Genomic DNA, 21,293 nt, shown 5'->3' on the forward strand with positions numbered 1-21,293 from the left:
GAGAATTTGTTTTGTTGCGTGAACTATCCCTTTAACCTTACTGAAGTGTACATTAAATCTCTAAACATAAACACACACACACACACACACACCAAAATCTTAAAAACTCATGTTAAAGTTCAACAAGGTTAATAAAACTCTTGTGTGTTCTGCAGAATACCTCTCGCCGCTGGAGCAGCAGAAGGGATGGCGCCACCTAGGGGGCGAGATAGCCACGTCCTAAACCTCCTCTCCAGATGCCCTGTGGGAAACAGCATCAGTCACACTAGAGCAGACCACCATAACACGCAGACCACCCAGACAAACGTGTGCCTTTCCGATGCGGAGCGCTCCATAAGCCAACGCAGACACACAAAGCACCGCTGCGGGAGACGCTTCACCCCCACATCCAGAGCACCAGTGGGTCATCCCATCAGTAGAGACTCGCATTTAAACATGTCAGGAACCACACAGACCAGATCTTCCATGAAGGAGAGCGGCTCTTCTGTAAGTCTACTGGCTGGAGAGTTTTGGAGAGCGTTAGAGAACGTAGAGCTGTTTTCAGGGCAGCGGAGGAATAAATGACCACTTTGTGATTCGGATTGACATCACGGTTTAAAAAAATCAGTATATAAGAAAGGAGAGACGTCATGCCTTAACAAAAAAAAAAAGCTCATTAAATTATGTAGCAAGGTTTCCATACAGACAGTTAGTATGGGATCATTCTGAAATAATGGAGTTATTGCTAGATTTTTATTTTATTTCTAGTTACTGAGGAGTGAACGCATCTGGCAGCAGAGAAATGGGAAATGTGTGTGTGTGTGTTTGTGTTATTAAAAAGGATGCATGGACGGGTGTTAAAGGGTTAACCTAAAAATGATCTAGAACAGTCTGTCATTTATTCATCCTCATGGCATTTTTCAGCCTTTTTTTAATCAAACTTGAGAGATTTCTGTCCTCTTTTTCAACCTAAATTTGTTTTAAAATGTTTATTGAAGGATCGTTTACCCAAAAATGAAACTTCTGTCGTAATTCACACACTCTTTACTTGTCACACATCTGTTTGAGTTTTTTGAAAAATGATGAAAACCTGTAACCATTGACTTTCAAAGTAAGACAAACAAATACCATGGAAGCCAATGGTTACAGTTTTCTAACAATTTTTTTAAATGTCTTTTAAAAATGTTGAAAACCTGTAACAACTGGTTTCCATAGGATTTGTTTTTCTTACTATGGAGGTTGATGGGTACAGGTTTCTAACATTTTTCAAATTATCTTTAAAAAAATGTAAAAACCTGTTCCCATTGGCTTCCATGGGTTTGTTTTTCTTACCATGGAGGTCAATGGTTACAGATTTTTAACATTTTTCTTAATATCTTTAAAAAAATAATAAAACTTGTAACCAGAGGCTTGTATAGGATTGTTTTTCTTCCTATGGAAGTTGATAGTTACTGGTTTCTAACATTCTTCAAAATATATTATAAAGATTTTGAAAATCTATTACCATTGACTTCTGTGGTATTTGTTTTTCTTACTATGGAATTTGATAGTTAAGGATTTCTAACATTTTTTTTTAATATTTTTACAAAAAAATTGCAAACATGTAACCATTGGCTTCCATAGTATTTTTATTTTTATTTTAAAAGTCGATGGTTACAGATTTCTAGCATTTTTCAATATATCTTTTTGAAAACCTGTAACCATTGGCTTCTATAGGATTTGTTTTTCTTACTATGGAAGTCAATGGTTACAGAATTCTAAAATTTCTTTAAAAATATTGTTACAAAAAAATTGAAAACCAGTAACCATTGGCTTCCATAGTATTTTTAATTTTCTTTCTATAAAAGTTGATGGTTTCAGATTTCTAACATTCTTCAAAATATATTATAAATATTTTGAAAACCTGTAACCATTGGCTTCCATGGGATTTATTTTTCTTTCGATGGTTACAGATTTCTAACATTTTTCAAAATAGCTTTTAAAAATTTGGAAAACTTGCAACCATTGTCCTTCATAGTAATTGTTTTTTCTTACTATGGTTGTCAATGGTTACTGGTTTTTAGCATTTTTCAAAATATCTTTTTTTGTGTTCGACAGAAAAAGGAAATGTTTTGAACCACTTGAGGGTGAGAAAAATGTGGGTAAATGTTCATTTTTTTGTTTGAACTATCCCTTTAAGAGATTTGTATTCAGTTTATATGATATACATATAAAATGCTTATTTTTTATTTAAGAACATTTCAAACGGTTAGAGTTGGGTGAATAGACTATATGTGTTTTATTACGCAGAAAATTTATTACATTTTTTTAAACAAGAATGAGAAAACTTTTTACTTTTTTATGCCCGAGAGTTCAAACTAGAACTAAACCAACATTATTAGATAACCACATAAAGCCTTTGAGAGGAATAAGAAGAAACTGAAACATATATAAGACAGACATATATATACATACATAGTCTGCTTAGTTTTGTTTATAAACAAATGTGAACAGACAAGCAAAAACAACCAAGTAGTACCAAACAAGATAAGGACTCACCCCCCAAAAAACTCAGAAACTAATGAGGTCAATGAAGGTTAGAGATTGACAGAAACTTCTCCTGTTAGATTTTCTTTACTATTGTTTTTATTGCTTCAGAGGGACTTGAGAGTGAATAAATGATGAGGATTTTCAAGTTTAAGATGGAGTGAAAAATATTTAAAGGGTTAGTTCACACAAAAACGAGAATTCACTCGCCATTTAGTTCATTTAAATCTGTCAAACACAAAAGAAGATATTTTGAAGAATGTTGGAAAGCAGTAAACATTGACACTCATAGTAGGGAAGAACTATATTTGGAGGCTTTAACTACTACGTACTCTCATCAAAAAATAAATATAATGTTCTTACTGTGTTCATAATGTATTGCAGAACACTTGGGATACGGGTAGGGTTAGGAATAGGTTTAATAGTGTTGGTAGGTTTAATCAATCATAAAGACATGTGTTTACGCATTAAGTTCATTGTAACAAATTATTTATTTTAGTGTAAGTACATATTAGCTAAACCCACTTCATATAAATATAAACATGGAATTCAGTGGCTACTATTTACCAACATTCTTCAAAATATCTTCTTTTGTGCTCAACAGATGATAGAGGGAGAGTAAATGACAGAATGTGGATTTTTAGCTGAACTGTCTGTTTAAGTGTACTGTGCACATGTGACCTGTAGGGGGCCCCAGTATCAAACACACAGCAGCTGCGCTCAGGATGTGGCTCTCTTTATCTGATGGTCTCAGAGGGAACATCACAAAGTTTGTTTCACTCTTATTTATTTTTCAAGACTGCTGAGGCTTCCTTTACTTACTCCTAGAGAAAGAGCCGCACCGCAGCGTACCTGCCGACAGGAGCTACAAAGAGAAAGAAAAAGATGGAAAATAGTGCAGTCTTGATAGTTTAAATAATTCTCTTATATGATTTCAAGAACATTTCAGAGGCAGAAAAAAAAACAATTGGTTTCAAGTTAAAGCGATAGTTCACTCAAACCTTCTGTTGAGCACAAAAGAAGATACTTTGAAGAATGCTGGAAACCAGTAACCATTGACTTCCATAATAAGAAATACACATACTATGCAGGCCAATGGTTACAGACTTTCCAAATTTGTAAAAGATATTTTGAAAAATGTTTAAAAAATCTGTAACCATTGACCTCCATAGTAAGAAAAGCAAACTCTATGGAAGCCAAAGGGTACAGGTTTTCACTTTGTTTGTTTGTTTTTTACGATATTTAAAAAAATGTTAAAACATGTAACCAATTTCCATAGTAAGAAAAATGCATACAATGGAAGCCAATGGTTACAGTTTTTCCAAATTTGTAAAAAATACTTTAAATAATGTTGAAAGCCTGTAACCATTGACTTCCATAGTAAAAAAAAAAATCAATCCTATGGAAGCCAATAGTTACAGGTTTTTAACATTTGTAAAATACATTTTATAAAAATGTTAAAAACCTGTAACCATTGACTTTCATGGTAAGAAAAACAAATCCTATGGAAGCCAATGGTTACAGGTTTTCAATATTTTTAAAAGGTTATGAAAAATGTTAGAAACCTGTAACCATTGACCCCTATAGTAAGAAAGACAAACTATGGAAACCAATGGGTACAGGTTTTAAATTTATTAACAATACTTTTTGAAAATCTTAGAAACCTGTAACCATCAATTTCCATAGTGAGAAAAAATGTATATTATGAAAGCAAATGGTTAGAGTTTTTCCAAATTTGTAAAAGATATTTAGAAAATGTGTAAAAAAAAAAAAAAAAAAAAAAACTGCAACCATTGACCTCCATAGTAAGAAAAACAATCCCACGAAAGCCAATGGTTACAGGTTTTTACGATTTTTAAAAATATATTTAGAAAAATGTTAGAAACCTGTAACCTCCATAGTAAGAAAAACGCACACTATGGAAGCCAATGGTTACAGGTTTTTCCTACAATTGATGTCAATGTTTCATCTTTCTGCAAAACATTCTATTTAGTGTTCAACAGAAGAAACTCGAAGGTTTAAAACCAGCAAAGTGAGTAAATTTTCGTTTTGGGGGAGCTGAACTATCCCTTTAATTAACAGATCCTTCCGCGTGTTTAAATAGAGCCATTTTAATGCGCAACTACAGGTTAAATTGTTTATAAAAATATTCAGAAGGAACGACAACCGGCCCTCAAAACATGCAAAAACTTCATACATTTCTTAAGACATGCATGTTTGGTGCACTTCAGAAGCTTTCACCGTTCCATTCCAGCACAATACTGAGATAAATCCGCTTATCCTCGTCCAAATGCTTAAACCACCTTGGCTAAAGATACCCTGATCAATAAGTGTGTGTGTGTGCGCGCGCGCGTGTGTTTTCTCCATTAAATTGCTCTCTGGTTAGAGTAAAGCCTCCTGTCACAGTAGCATCTGTGGTCGACGAATATTTACAAGAACTTAATTTAGTGTCTTCAGTCCTGATTATTTCCGTGTTTGAGTTCCGCCAGTTTATCAATGTGAATGAAGTAAAAACTAAACAAGGCTTGTGTTTTACGGTCGTGTTATTTGTCCTTTCGTCAGGAGTGCGCAGGTGCGACTCTTTTTGTATTGTTCAGATGACATTGAGAGTGTTTCACCTCGTAATGTTCACCAGCGCTATGAAATATTAATCGTTTGGTCAGTGTTTCTTATTTGTGTCAAAAAAAAGAGTTAAGAATATGAATGTACCAGAATGTATTTATAACATGGATTATTATTTTTTGTCATCATAACTTGAACCATTTAAGATACTTAACGCGCTTCAGTTTAAATACACTAACACTGAGTGTGTTTTGTTTTGGATGTTTTTTTTTTACTTCAGGCCCACCTTGAAAGTATTATTATTATTAATGTTTATAAGTGTTTTTCCCCTAAATTAACGTGTTGGGATGATTACTGACAAGTTAACAGTCCGTGTTCTGCGCTTCATCTGTACATTTGACTGCTTACGTGTACTTACTGACAGAGTCTTTGTAGCTTTTCTGACTGAAAACGTTAATTTATTTTTCTGCTAAATGGAGAGGATTGAAGGTCTATGTGCTGCGGTGGGTTTCGGGATGGGATTTGTATATGAGAGAGAGAAAAAACACGATATATTGCATAGGGGAAGGAGATAAACAGATATGCGTTATTTCACGTAGCCGAGATGAAGGCGTAAATTAACAATACTATCGGGATTCAATAGTTTTATATCTGAAATGAGTGAAGGTTAAACTAACCAGAGTTATAAAGCATTAAAAAAAGGAGAGATGAAGAAAAACTTTGAGAAACATCATGTAGGTTGAAACATTGTAACATACTATTTTAAATAAAATGACCTATTGATGAAAAACAATGTCTTGTATGTGTTTATTTCTTGTTCAGGTTTTTTATAAGCAAGCACATTAGTATTTTTCCCCCTTGATGGTCATCTTTTAAAGCATTGACATTAATAAAATGTTAATGAGTGTTAATCATCATAATCTCACAGACTTTTTTAAAGTACAGATATGAAAAACAAAGTACAAAAATAGCTGCTTCTAATGAAGCTCAATAAACCCTCTGTACACTACAGCTAACACCGATATAGCCTAATAGAAAATGTAATTAAAGGCAACGTTTTTACAGTCATATTGTCCAATTTTGGTGAGTCTGAGCGACCTGTAGCTGACAGGAGGGGCACCAGGTGTGTTCTGCTGCTGTAGCCCATCTGCCTCAAGGTTGGATGTGTTGTGCATTCAGAGAAGCTCTTCTGCATATCTCGGTTGTAACGAGTGGTTATTTGAGTTACTGTTGCCTTTATATCTGCTGGAACCAGTCTGGCCATTCTCCTCTGACCTCTGGCATCAACAAGGCGTTTTCACCCACAGAACTGCCGCTCACTGGATATTTCCTCTCCTTCAGACCATTCTCTGTAAACCCTAGAGATGGTTGTGCGTGAAAATCCCAGTAGATCAGCAGTTTCTGAAATACTCAGACCAGCCCGTCTGGCACCAATAACCATGCCACGTTCGAAGTCACTTAAATCCTCTTACTTCCCCATTCTGATGCTGTTTGAACTGCAACAGATCGTCTTGACCATGCCTAAATGCATTGAGTTGTTGCCATGAGATTGGCTGATTAGAAATTTGCGCTAATGAGCAGTTGGTTAAGTGTGCCTAATAAAGTGGCCAGTGAGTGTAAATCGTACATATTCATTGAAAAATGAATCGAAATATTAATTTCCCTTTAGGCTCGCACAAATGTTTTTTATTTGCGTTGGTGAAAAGCAAAACGACAAAATGACCGTCTAAATGATGACCATTCACATGGGGCTGTGAAAAGGATTCAAATGTGTGCAGCAAATGTGTTTGTCTCAGGTGACTTTCCTTTAATTCACTGCTAATATAAAGACATTTATGAGCGTTAATCATATTTCACGTGGCTCTGTGAAATATATTTATGAAACAGAACAAAAATACAAAAATAGCATCTTCTATTGAGTACACTCAGTAAACCCTGCTCAACTGGATATATGTGAAGGCTTATTATTTAGCATTTCTGTTTAAATCTATATTTATTTAAAAAAATTAATAAAATAAAAGGTTGTAGCTTCTGTGAAAAATCAGTCATCTGAACATAAACTATGCATCTGTAATGATGTAATACTCTTTTGACAGATATGTGTTTCATAGTTTAAATGGATAATGGTATCATTTTCAATATCTTACAATTATAAACCTATTTTCAACGTGTTTTCAGGTCCCCCTTAAAAATGTATGTACACTTTTGTTGGATAACTGAACATAACATTGACCAAAAAAAATGATAAGTGGGTCACAGGCAACTCAGTCTCAATGGAAATATGTCACCCGGGTTACATTTTTGAGAACCAACAAACATGTACCCTGTTGTACATCTTGCAGTTTTTGTTTTCGCAAACCCACTAGAGGGCGCCGTATAATTTTTGACAATCTCAAATACGTGACTGGGACATGTTTTCTCATATATGCCATTTCTCAAAATTCAAATAAAGGACATTCCTGGAAAAAAATGTCCTGGCAGTTTATAACCAGGTTTATGTAACAATATACACCACCAACCCAGACAATATATCACTTTCAACTATTAAAAATGTTAATAAAGGTATAAACCTGAATCACAAAATAGGGAAAACTGCTAATTTGCGGATATTTTTTTTTACAGTGTAGCTTGATATTCCCACTCACCAACATCCCTAAACCCAACCATTAGTGTTGTCAAAAGCAAACTAAAGATCAAATCCATCAAGCTGCACACTTCTATCGTGATCTTACGCTGTTTTTTATGGGTTTCGTGTTTCTGGAACTATCCTTTGCCAGACTCGAACCCAGTCCGCTCTAGTGTCCCAAGTCTGACGCGATTTGTGGTGAGCTACCAAGCAAATCAGTCTTTCTGGAAAAGCCATCCACACGGATACAAGTAGTCAGTAGCCATGTTTCCATCCAAAGAAGCTGATTAAATGTACGTATGCGCAAAACTGAAATACCACATGAAACATTGCTGAATAAAGCACCGTTTTCCAAATAGTAAAAGGAAAATGAAAGTTGCTGCTTTAGGAGGCCTTTTTTTCCTTATATGATGACTTGCTTATGTATTAGAATACATAGACGAAATGCAACGGTACGCAAAATAGTCTGTGGTTTGTCAAATCCTTTTAGAATCATCTCTGCTCGCACAGATTTGCGCATTCTGCTGATGTTTGCCATCAAGGATGGTCGTCACTTCTTTACAGTGATCCCGTGCAATAACGCGGTTCACTTTTCACGGCATGCAGTTTCGTGGATTTTTTTTTTTTTTGTGCAATTTGACATGCTTTTTTTCTTCAGCACATTGGGTTCTGCGTCCTGATTTGCTGTAGACCACTTTCAATGCAAATGTCTGTGCCGTGTCTCCTGTACAGTACAGAATTCCCACCATCGCACAAAAAGTTGAATTTCTGGACATGCTAAAGGAAGGTAGAAGTAACGCAGTTATAGTGCGCCATTACAGAATACATAAATGAAAATCATGGCTTTGATCTCTGGTTTCATTCTATAATTCTGGACTTATTTTTCAGAGAAGGTTTGAACATTGAAAGTGTTTAAACTAGAGAGAAAAGTGTAAAAATGTTAATGCCTGTCTGAGAAAAGTGTATAAAGTGTGTAGTGAAAGGTTTTACAGCCTTAAAACATCTATAATAATTGTAAAAAATAAAGTGGACTACTTTACCTAATTTCACCTATTGAATTTCATCTATTGCGGGTTATTTTTAAAACATAACTCCCGCGAATAATGAGAGACCACTGTAAAACTTTTAGAAATGTATATCATCCTTCCATATAGCTGTCACTTTCCACCATTTTTGTTATCGTATGATCTGTTGAAGCAAAATCACATGACTTTTTTGATGCGCTTGCTGGAGTTTTTATATATAAAATTTGTTTCTTCTCATAAAAGTTCATCCTGCTCAGTTGTGCGCATTTTTTCAAAATGTATGTGCATTTTGGCATTTCCATCCAAGTTTTTATTTAATGCGATATTTTAAAATGTACATAAAAATAAAAGGATAGAAATTCAGCATAGTACCAGCCCATAGCATATATTTTACACAAAAAAAATCTGCCATGTGTACCAGGGAGCACATATATGAAGAGTTCAGATGCAAACCCCTCTAAATTCATCAGACCTTTTTTCATGTAAATGAGCATTTTGAGGCTCCTCTGATTAGGTTTGAAAGTTTAATTTTACATGTAATGATGAGGTTATTAGCTAGTAAATGAAATAACTTTTTTTTTTTTTTTAAATGTCACTTTAGACAATACTTTGGTTTTTAACAAGGTAAATTTTCTTATGCATCAAAACCAGCTAAATCCATTTCTTTTTTTTTCTTCTTTTTTTTGCAAAAAAACCTATTGAGATATAATGTCATTAGTTAAAAAATACTAAAGATGTATTTAGAAAATATTTACCAAACATAAGTCACATTACACTGAAAAAAAATTATTTGAAGATGAATCCTTGGATTTACTAAAAATGTTTACGTTAAGTATTCAATTTAATTTGTTTGTTTAAATTCAACACAAATAAATTGTTTGCAACAGTTCTGCATGCAACACTTTTTTCAGTATACACAGTATAAAATGATAAACCAGGGATTAAGTAGAATGAAAATGAATGAATGAAATCAGTCAAGTGAGTGTATTAATCTGTAACATTAAATCTTGACATTAATTCAATCTTAACAATCTGTTGTCATTTCTGATATCTGAGATTTAGAATTAATGTAAGTGGAACAATGTAAACATTGTAAACCAAGCTTGTTAGATTTAAATAATGTAGTGTGAAAACACTGTGAAACATCAACATCTGTGCATTGTCCATTATTACAAATGTAATATAATTTATTGAAGTAATATAAACAGTGTGTAGTTTTATACATTATATTTATCTTTTGAAAAATAGCTCACATAAGCAAATAAAACACAAGGTAGGCCTACTGGGCAAAAAAGGGAATGTCTCTCTGACAATTTTAGAAGCTGTCATTCATTCTTTCTTACCACACTCAAGGTCTCTTTTTAGTCTCTTGTTTATCCATGCTATATTAACGAAGGGCATCTTAACTTCATCTTTCATGAAACGCAGTTGCTGTTTATTATATAGTAAATCGGACTCAATCAAAGTAGCGTCACTGCACAATAAAATGTGAATGTATGCTACACTTCCGACTCTGTGTTATAATTTTCTTAGGTCCCACTTTATATTGAGTGGCCTTAACTATTATGTACTTACACAGGAATTAATAGTTTGTTACAATATTTATTGTGTAAATACATGTATTTATTGTGTACTTCTGCTTGATTAAATACCTGTATGTAATTACATCTGTAATTAACTTCTGTAATTACATTTGTAAATACACTGTTGATCATTCCTTACACCTTAACCCACCCTTAAACCTACCCAGCAAACCTGTCCATAACCCAACCTCTATCCCAACTCAAAAGCACCACAAGTGTTCTCAAATACATTATGAACACAGTAAGTACATTGTATTTATTTGTTTTATTTTTATTTATTTTTTATTTGATGCAAGTACATAGTAGTTAAGGACACAATATAAAGTGGGACCTTTTCTTACAATGCACAGAGTTTTGAGGTAAGGGATGTTTTTATTTGCCATTCACTGACAATCAGACAGCCTCATGCAGTTCATCAAACTCCATCTGTTAAAACAGAATCCTCAAAAGCCGGCGTGTCAGCGCTCCATTACATTGAAAACATATGATTCGACGTGCCTCCTGATATAGCCGCTTTTGCTGTTAAAGGCAAGTGGCGTTTTGCCAACAAACTTAAATTTTTCTGAATGCGCTGATGCTGGAATTTGGATGATTTGAAGCAAAACTATTTGTTGAATATGTACTACGTGCCTAAAGCATTCACTTAATGTCATTAGCTCATTTTGGCAGAAGTGGTGTTTGGTGGCTTTTGCATCCGAACTGTTCATTTATCGGTTCTCAAAAAATGTGGCCCTGGGCACATTTTCCCAATGAGCCTGTGTTGGTTTCATCTGTCAAAAACATCTGTGTGAACCAAAATAACCAGAAAAATGGTATGTTTCAAGACAAGAGGAAAAGCTTATTTAATTACCTCAAATAAAAGAAAATCCAACGATGAAAGAAAGCCGAAATTCAGAAAGAAAGAAAAATGTGATCTGTTATTCCAATAAAGGACTATAGATCTCCCTGCTGTGGAGCTGCATGTGGAATTAAACAGCAGCTTGCACCCTTGTCTCTCACGCGCAACCACTTGGGAAATAATTTGCCTGGAGCCGGCTAAATATTTAAATGAAAATTCATTTATTTATTATCACAAGGACTCCAGGGATTTGGCAGAGAATTAGCTACACTTAAAGCACGTGCCTGCCCGAGCGCCAGCGTGAAGCAGGCTGATTACTAGAATATCACACTAGTTTAATAATGCTTCTAGATGATAAAGCGCTCGAGTTAAAGCTCAATATGACATATTCATGAAATTAACTGGATATTTAAGTCAGATCTATATCAAAAATTTAGAAGCTGATGAAAGACTGCCGGCTACATAAAGTGTGATAAATTAATAGAAAGGATGGTGTTAAAACGCATATTTAATTAATGGAACACTTATAATTGTCTCATCTTATTTTAATATGTTCCTTTTAAAGAATATTATCTTCCTGAGAGATACAACCCCTTTTGTGAAACTGCTAACACAGTGTAAGAGGCTAAATTATCATATGCATCTGTTTATATGACAAAACATGCTTTTTGACTCAAGAAGGTCCATACTACAAAGGCAGATACTGATAAGATCAGGGCCTGTTGTGTGGTCAGGGGTTTTATGGTGTGGTCACATGTTGATTGGTCAGTTTGAATGTCTTGAATGGTTTAGTCACATGGTCAAGAAAGATACAAAATAGGTGGTAAATTCTGGCTCTCTCTCTCTCTTTTCTGGCCTGCTTCTCTCCTGCTCTGCTCCTCTCCTCCTCTGGAGTCAATCTTCTCTGACTCTACTGCAATCAGGCTTCTGGGCCTGCTCTCTTTGTCTCTCTCTCCCTCCCCCTGTGTCTTTCCTTCTACCTCTGGTAACTTTAATTTTACATTTAAGCTGGGTACAATTTATATCATATGTTTTGTCATTTCATATTTGATCATTTTATACAGTATTTTGTAATTAATTCAGTTGTAACCATAGAGATTTATTGTCATTAAATCATCTCATTTTCAAGTACTTGTGAATTACTTTTGATTTAACATCAACACTTAATTGTTCCATATTGCAATACAATACAATCACATAATATCAACACTCTCCCACATTTATAGCTATTAATACTGCCCTTATTTCCGTTTTTGGTATGAGATTGCAGAAGAATGGTTTGACTAGAAATGTACAGTTTTTTACCATCATGCTGATTACTTTTTAGTCACTCGGCAGAACTACAGTTCGAACCGCTGTGGTTTAAAGACGGTTCTTACAACAGAAATGAAATATACTGTATATCCGTTATTTAATAGGTTCCTGGTTAGAATTGTGTCATTAAACATTGATATTTGCAACATTTAATGTAAAAAATGTAACTGTAATTAAGTAAACTAATATCTAAAGATATCCAGAAATGTTCAACAAAAGAAAAAGTACTGAGAGCTCAATATTTTATTACTGTAATTTACATGACCAATCCAGACTTTAAACTGCTAAAAATGTCATTAAAAGTCTCTTGAATCAGATGAAGCCCTTGACCAGTAGTACAACCCCAAATCAGAAAAAAAGTTAAATAAACAGAAACAAATAAAAGAAAGTAGTGATTTCCAAATTTACTTTAACTTGTTTTTCATTGCAGGCAATATAAACACAAAATAATTTCATGTTTTGTCTTGTTAACTTCATTTCATTTGTAAATACACGTCCTTTCCTATCATTCAGACCTGCATGGATTGGGACAGGAGCAATTTAGGGCTAGTAATCAGGTAATTTGGGTAAAATAATGATGTGATTTGAAACAGATTATGTCAACAGGTGATTGTAATTATGATTTGGTGCAAAAGCAGCATCCAAGAAAGGTCTAGTTCTTTAGGAGCAAAGATGGGCCTGATAGGCCAGTTTGTCAATAAATATGTGAGAAAATTATTGAAATGTTCCTTAAAGAAGATAGAAAGACAAGGGCGCAAGCCTAAGCTGAACAACTGTGATCTCTGATCCCTCTGGCGGCACTGCATCAAGAATAGTCTTTCGTCTATAAGCAATATCACCACATGGGCTCAGGACTACTTTGGTAAACCTTTGTCAAGTACCACAATATGTACACTGTAAAAAAAATCTGTAATTTTATGGTTTATTTCCGGCAGCTGGGGTGCTGGAAAAACTTAAATAATGGCCGTTAAATGACATAAATTTACTGTAAATAACAGAGGTTGAATTACAGAAATTTACCAGAAATTTAAATTTAAGGAAATTTCTGTAATTTAATGTCCGTTATTTCACGGTAAATTTCTGTAATTTAACAGCTGTTATTTTATCTGTTTTTTCCGGCTCCCCAGCTGCCAGAAATAAACTGTAAAATTACGTTTTTGTTTTTTTTACAGTGTAGTTACATCTACAAATGCCATTTAAAACTGTAATGTGCCTAAAGGAAGCCCTATGTTAACAGTGTCCAGAAGCACCTGTGACTTCTCTGGGTTGACACTGTGTAATATTTTCAGTCAAAAACAAAAACTGCACAAACGCTTCTCTAGCAGTGGTTTGATATGTTAAGTTTGAACACCTAGTTAAACTCCTTGGGCCCTATATCATATACCCTGTGCAATGTGGTACAAGGCACAACGCAATTGTTGTTTTCTAGTTTCAGCTTGGTGAAATAGTCATTTTGACATTTTGCGCCACGCTGCTTAAATAGCAAATGCATTTGGGCTCATATGTGAGCCCATAGGCGTTATGGTCTAAAAAAGGAGACATGTTGAGGCGCATTGCTGGCGCGTTGCTGTTTTGAGAAACTATAATAGTCTGTTCTATAGACCAGAACAAAGCCGGTCTATTGTCCAGTGCAGGGCGCGTTAGTTGTGTGCCTCACTTACAAACTGCTTAATACACACAAGATGTAGAGCAATACGCAAATATCTTTACATATGAAAAAGAATTAAAATATTAAGGATATAGATATATAATAGGGATATATATATAGGATATAAATATAAAATATTACAAATATTTATAAAGATTAAAATATTACAAAACATATTATTTTCTAGCCTACATAAATATAAAAACCATACTTTCATGCCTTCTTCATCTCGGGAGGCTTTTTCAGTTCATTCATACCAATTTGCTTTTGTATGATGTTATTATTATTAGCAGTATTATTTATTATATCCATATTTATATTTGTTTTTTTAAAAACAAGCTTAGATTTGCCCACCTGTCAGGTTTTAGACCATATGGGGCACAGCATCAGCATGTGTTTTAGGATATAACCCAGTTTTTTGACCACACTTCTTTATTATTGTTTGTTTATTCGTTTGCTGGATATTAGAACTGAATTTATAAATAGTTTTAAAACAAAAATTTGCGCTTAACAAACCAAATGAATTATTTATAGGCTAATTAATGTCTGTGTGTACAAGGTTTCCCTATCCACGAGAGCAAAAGTAAAAGTTAATAACTTATCTGTCATTCTCGCGCTGCAGATGCTCTGTTTAACCGTTTTCTTGCTAGTGAAATGCTCAGTTTTTCCCACATACACTTACTTTGCGTCATGTAAATAGCAAATGTGCTATATGGCGAGACGCAACTGACTCGGATGGGAGATGAGACTTGATTAGTTTATTCTCAAAACACACATAACTCATTAAGAAAATAAACTCAACGCTTTTAGACCATGTGCCACGGCGCAAAGCAGATTTTTCCCTCTTTATATTAGCAAAAGTAGATTCTGACAATCCCTTAATGCGTCAAAATAATGCCCCTTGTCTTGAATTAGGAAACTATGTGTGAGTCCTGTCCTTTAAAATACAATACCTGTACTGTTCAATGTCCATTTATAAGTCAATCTCCTACAAGTTTTCAGCTTCTATGCAAATGATAGCAAAACTAAAGTAATTTCACCTAAAAGGGACAGTTTTAAGAAAACAAGTATGGCAAACAAGTCTGTAAAATAAACTAAAAGTGATGAAGTTCACCAGTCTTTGATTGTAAATGTATTAGCGTCTTTCAGATTGTACTGCAGCTTTTAATGCAGTTTTTAAATAAATAAATAAATAACAAAGCAGCTGCTTGCCATCGCGGCGGCCGATCACTTTCACTCCAAAATGGTGGAATCGCGAGCTGTCGCTGTGGCTACTGTTGCAATGGAACATTCTATTGAGAGTCGCCTCTGTGCTATGTATAATGTTAACCATTATTTAAAACAGTCAATCTTTAAATGACTTCAACAGTCATTATTTAAAACAGTCAAAATATGGTCAACCACTTGGTAAAGCAGGCAGTTAAAGAGCTAATGACCTATTTTTATCAATATGACTCCTGCTGAAAGCTACAAGTAATCATTAACTCCATATGAAAAAGTGAAAAGCACAATCATTTCTGACTGACTGTCCACATAAATAAACGTAGTCGTACAGTAACACTGAAGCGAACGGCGCAACACGAGTCTTTACACTGCGCGCACATAAACATGAGCACTGTAAAGCTTTATCCCGCTCCGCCCTCTATTTACATACATAATTACATCGTCATAAAAGCACCGTACGGGCCCAGAGGGATCGAGCATGTAATAAATTGCGCTTCAGGATGGACGGATGAAGCTGTCCGCGGGGTTAAAGAAGATCAATAGAGCTCTAAACGTCAACGATCCACAGAGGTCAAACTGGATGAAGTGTTGGTCCACTTTACCTCAGAGTGCAGTGTTTGTGTGCCCGGTCCACTCCACGGGAGAGATATTTCGGTCTCTGTGGGCCACTTGTGGTCACTCTAGAGGACTGAAGGTGTCTTAGTGAAGCAGGTCAGTGCTAATGAATGAACCCAGGAGATTCCTGCAGTATGTGGGAAACAGCCATTAGTGTAATACGGGCCTTTAGTGTTGTATGCTTAAATAATAATAAAAAAAGTAGCCTATTATAAATCAATGGTATAAAGTGTATTGTCTTATTATTAGTATTGTTTTTCTATATATTAAGGTAATATTTTTAAAGGTATTGTCAAAGACTAAGGAATAGGGTACTTTAAAATATACATTTTGGCAAATTTAGCACACAATGTTGAATGGTATATTATAAAATAGTACAATAGAATATTAAAATATAATATTTTGTAATGTAGCCTACCAGAAAATGTTTAAGTTATTTAGTTACTCTAGTGAATATTTGTTTTCCAAATAAAATTATTTACACATTCATAAAATGCTACTATAAATCAAAAGTGTTTTTGATACTTTTATTATTATTATTATTATTATTATTATTATTATTATTATTATTATTAATATTATTATTATTATTATTATAAAATATGTTCTTTTTTACTGTTAAATCGCTACGCAACATTTTTGAAAAATGCATAACATTGTCTATTTAAAAAACAAATCTACTGAATTATACATTATTAATGTTTTTTCTGCAGTGAATATTTGGAAATATTATATTTATGATATATATTTAATAATATATATTTATGATATACCATAAAATATTTATTATATTAATTTTTTTTCAAATAATATTATTTACACATTTATAACATAACTAATAAATCTAGTGTTTTAAAATTGTTTTAAATACTATAATTAATAATATTTCTTCTTATTATTATTATTATTATTATTATTATTATAAATATTATGTAAACTGTTTTCTTATTCCGGTAAAACACTACAAAAAATTGTGAAAATGCAATAATATATATTTTTTTTAAAAACTAAACTACTGAATTTAATTTTTCTAATATGGGTATATGGAAAATAATAGAAAAGAATATGAAATACGATATATATTTTGTAATATACCATAAATTATTATTATATGTTATGTATTTACTCTACTGTTTTATTATTTATTTGAATTAGAAACAATGTCAACATGGGAAGTGAATATATATTTGTAATCATGTTATTTACAGATTTAAAACATGCAACTAATACATCTAAATTGTTTTTAAAAAATGTAATACTATTATTATTTATAACTAATAATAATAATTATGATTATTATTATTATTATTATTACTATTATTAATATGTAAAATGTTTCCTCTTTTACTGTTAAAAGTGAATATTTTTTCAAATAATATTATTTACACATTTATAACATGCAACTAATAAAACTTTTTTATAAAGCTGAAGTGTATTATATATATATATATATATATATATATATATATATATATATATATATATATATATATATATATATATTTAATCAAATAATAATAATAATAATAATAAACAATAATAATTACTATTATTATTATTATGTGAAATGTTTTTATACTGTTAAACACTACAAAAAGTGTGAAAAATGCAGAAATATATATTTAATATTTTTAAAACCCAAACTTGTGAATTTGACATTAATATTGTATGTATGTATGTATGTATGTATGTGTGTGTATGTATGTATGTATGTATGTATGTATGTATGTATGTGTGTGTATGTATGTATATACACATGTAGAAGTCCAGGGCATAAATAACATGTAAATGCCTTACTCTATACATAGAAACCATGGGATCATTTGGTGATTTTAAATAAAAGCATATAATTTTAAAATTATAATTTATTCTACACTATTTATTTATTTATTTTTTATTTTTTCATTTAGACAGATAAAGCCCACAAAGAGAAACTGTCAATTTACGACACCAAATATTTTCCAAAAAATGTTTTACACAGAATTATAATATTTAAATCATAGTTTCCAAATCTCAGACTTAATAATTAAACATGGAAAACATGAAATGTCATTTTATAAATTGAATATTACATTAATAAAACACATATATTATATTCTATAGTATAACCAGTCTAGGGCCGAAAGAAAAGTTCATGAAAATGCCCGATTTACACTCTTACTAGCTATATAAATGTCTTCCAGTTTCATTTACTGAACTGCATCTTTATATCTAGTTTTATTTTTCCCTAAACAGCTCCATCTCTTTCCCTCAATCACTCACTCACTCTCTCTCTCGTCATTATTATCGAGCGTGTCCATCTTACCCCGTTAATTAAAAGCCATTGATCGCGGTGTGCAGGAGGAGCATTCAGAGATCAGCCCATGTGTGTTTGTGTGTCAGTGTCTTTAGGAGCCACAAAGAATGACACTGGAAAAGAGAAAGACAATCAACACCTTCAGAAAGCAAATGTTCACGTCTCTTCAAATACGGAGCAGATTGCTTATTAACATGCTTCAATTCTCTGCCACGTGATTTGAAGACTAATTAATCTGGGTGAAATTAAAGTGCCTTTATGCATTTCAGGATCATTAAGGACATCATTTCACACTTAGTATCGCCACCTTGAGGCATATACACAGTTTTAATGCAAGATGGCGGAAAAAACGGTTTCTTCTTGCACCTGACTTTTGAGAATTTTGGCTTTTTGTATTTGCATAAAGTGTTTGGGCTTTTTTTTTGGTCTGATGGAAAAACTTCTATAGTGTTTAGTTCAGTATAGTATAGTATAGTATAGTATAGTATAGTATAGTATAGTATAGTATAGTATACACTACCTGACAAAAGTTTTGTCATCGATTAGTTGTAAGAGCAACTAATAATAACTTGACTTCTAGTTGATCATTTTTAAAAGTACCAGAAGGTTGATTTTTTTTAGATGAATCATCAGTTGAACTGCATCCCAATCATCACAAATACTGCAGAAGACCTGTTGGAATCCACATCAACCCAAGATTCTCACAGAAATCAGTCAAGTTGTGAAAATAAAAATCATGGTTTGGGGTTACATTCAGTATGGGGGGGTGCGAAAGATCTGTAGAGCGAATGGTAACATCAACAGCCTGAGGTATCAAGACATTTGTGCTGCCCATTACATTACAAACCACAGGAGAGGGGGAATTCTTCAGCAGGATAGCGCTCCTTCTCATACTCCAGCCTCCACATCAAAGTTCCTAAGAGCAAAGAAGGTCAAGGTGCTCCAGGATTGGCCAGCCCAGTCACCACATAAGAACATTATTGAGCATTTCTGGAGTAAGATGAAGGAGGCATTGAAGATGAATCCAAAGTATCTTGATGGACTCTGGGGGCAAAAGTGCTTTCTTTGCTATTTCAGATGACTTTATTAATAAGTTATTAAAATCAAGGCGTGACCATATTTTATTTTGGTAAAATAAGCGTAATCTAAAGGTCTTTGCCTTTCATATAAGTCACTTCTGATACCAAATAATAGACTAAAAGTCAAGTTATTATTTGTTATTCCTGAAACCTGGATAGGCGACAAGACTTTTGCCAGGCACTTTATCAATCAACTTATTTTTATAATGTAGACATACATCACATATTTTAAATCAATTGTAAATTAATATATAGTATTTCCTAAACATTTTTTTTTCTTCAGGAAAAAGTATTATTTCTTTTAATTTGGCTAGAATAAAAGCAATTTTAAATGTATTTATATATAGTTTTTAACGTCAATATTATTAGCTCTTTAGAAATATTTCTTTTAGAACAAACTACTGTTGTCCAATGGTTTTTAATTAACTTAACTTGCCCCAATTAACCTAAGTTAAGCCTTTAAATTGCACGTCAAGCTGAATACTAGTATCTTAAAAATCACTATAACTAGGCATGGGCCGGTATAAGATTCGGACGGTGTGATAACCTTGGATAAAAATATCACAGTTTGACGGTATTGTGATTACTGCTCTAAATATATTTGTTTTAAATGTCTGGGTAAAAAACTAATACTTTCCCCCCCCCCCTTTGAACACAATATATTTTAATTTGAGAAACATTTATAATATTTTGTAGCTGTAAACATGTCGGGCTAAATAAATTAAATGAATCATTGACTTCTGCTGCCTTCGTTTGTTACAGAAACAAAGGTTTCTTTTTTTAATGTAAAACAGCATCTTTAGATATCTTTTCTGTTGGAGACACTGCTGTCCTAAAAAACAATCAAAAATGTAAATAAAAAAACTTACACATACTTTAGGAACGGTATAGCAGAAAATGTTGGCGGTTTTAAAACATTGACTTTTCAAAACTGCAGTATAGCTTGAAAACGGTTCTCGTCTCATGCCTAGCTCTAACTAGTAAAATATTATGTATCGTCATCATGGCAAAAAGACAAAAAGAAATTAGTTATTAAAATAAAAATGGGTTGAAAATAAATTCTCTTCATTAAACAGCACTTGAAAAATGTTTATTTTACAAAACTTAATCACAGGAGGCTACTTTTGTCTTCAGCTGAATGTATGTACACAGTAAAAAAATCTGTGATTTTGCGGTGTATTTCTGGCAGCTGGGGTGCCGAGAAAAATGTTAAATAACGGTCATTAAATTACAGAAATTTACCGTAAAATAAAGGATATTAAATTACAGAAATTTACCAGAAATTTAAATTTGAGGAAATTCTGTAATTTTTATACACAACATTTAAAAAAAAAACGTATAAAAAAAATGTCTAATGTAATTAATCAAGTGGAGAAATATGATAATAACCGCCCTTATTTCACAAGGTACGATTTACGTTTTGTCACTTTAGTGGCTAATTTGTACGTGTTCGGTTGTTTGAAAATGTACAATTTTAAAAAGGGGGTATGGGACCTAATCCTGCCACTAAACCCAACCGTCATTGGGGGATAAGCAAATGGTATCCTATTGTACAAATGAGATGATCCGAATTCATATGAATTAGCCACACTGTAAAAAAAAAAATCCGTAATTAAAAAAAAAAGCAAAATAACGGCTGTTAAAATATAGAAATTTACTGTAAAATAATGGACATTGAATTACAGAAGTTACCTTAAATTTTATTTTCTGGTAAATTTTTGTAATTTAACCTCTATTATTTTACAGTAAATTTCTGTAATTTAACGACCATTATTTTAAGCCCCAGCTGCTGGAAATAAACCTTAAAATTACAGATTTTTGTTTACAGTGCACTAAATTAAAAAGTTACCAATTGACACAAGATAGCAGTGCAATAACGAATACTTCATTTTCAAGTGTCTTTCCTTAAATACTCCGGTTCTTTCCAGTAACGTTCAAGTCTTTATCTCTCCTGCACACTGAAACACAAACCTATCAA

General features: G+C 32.9%; 1 protein-coding gene across 1 annotated transcript in view; it reads left to right on the plus strand.

Annotated features, from left to right (window-relative positions):
* The window catches only part of snx27a (sorting nexin 27a), a 34,725-nt gene extending 34,444 nt beyond the window's left edge, over positions 1–281 (plus strand). Inside the window, exon 13 of the mRNA NM_001045100.1 lies at positions 156–281. Within this exon, the coding sequence (NP_001038565.1) occupies positions 156–223 (68 nt within the window). The 3' untranslated portion in view covers positions 224–281. The remainder of the gene's footprint in view (positions 1–155) is intronic.
* Positions 282–21,293: the final 21,012 nt, after the last annotated feature.

This window comes from Danio rerio, chromosome 19 (genome assembly GCF_049306965.1).
Source record: "Danio rerio strain Tuebingen ecotype United States chromosome 19, GRCz12tu, whole genome shotgun sequence".
NCBI classification, from domain to species: Eukaryota; Metazoa; Chordata; class Actinopteri; order Cypriniformes; family Danionidae; genus Danio; species Danio rerio.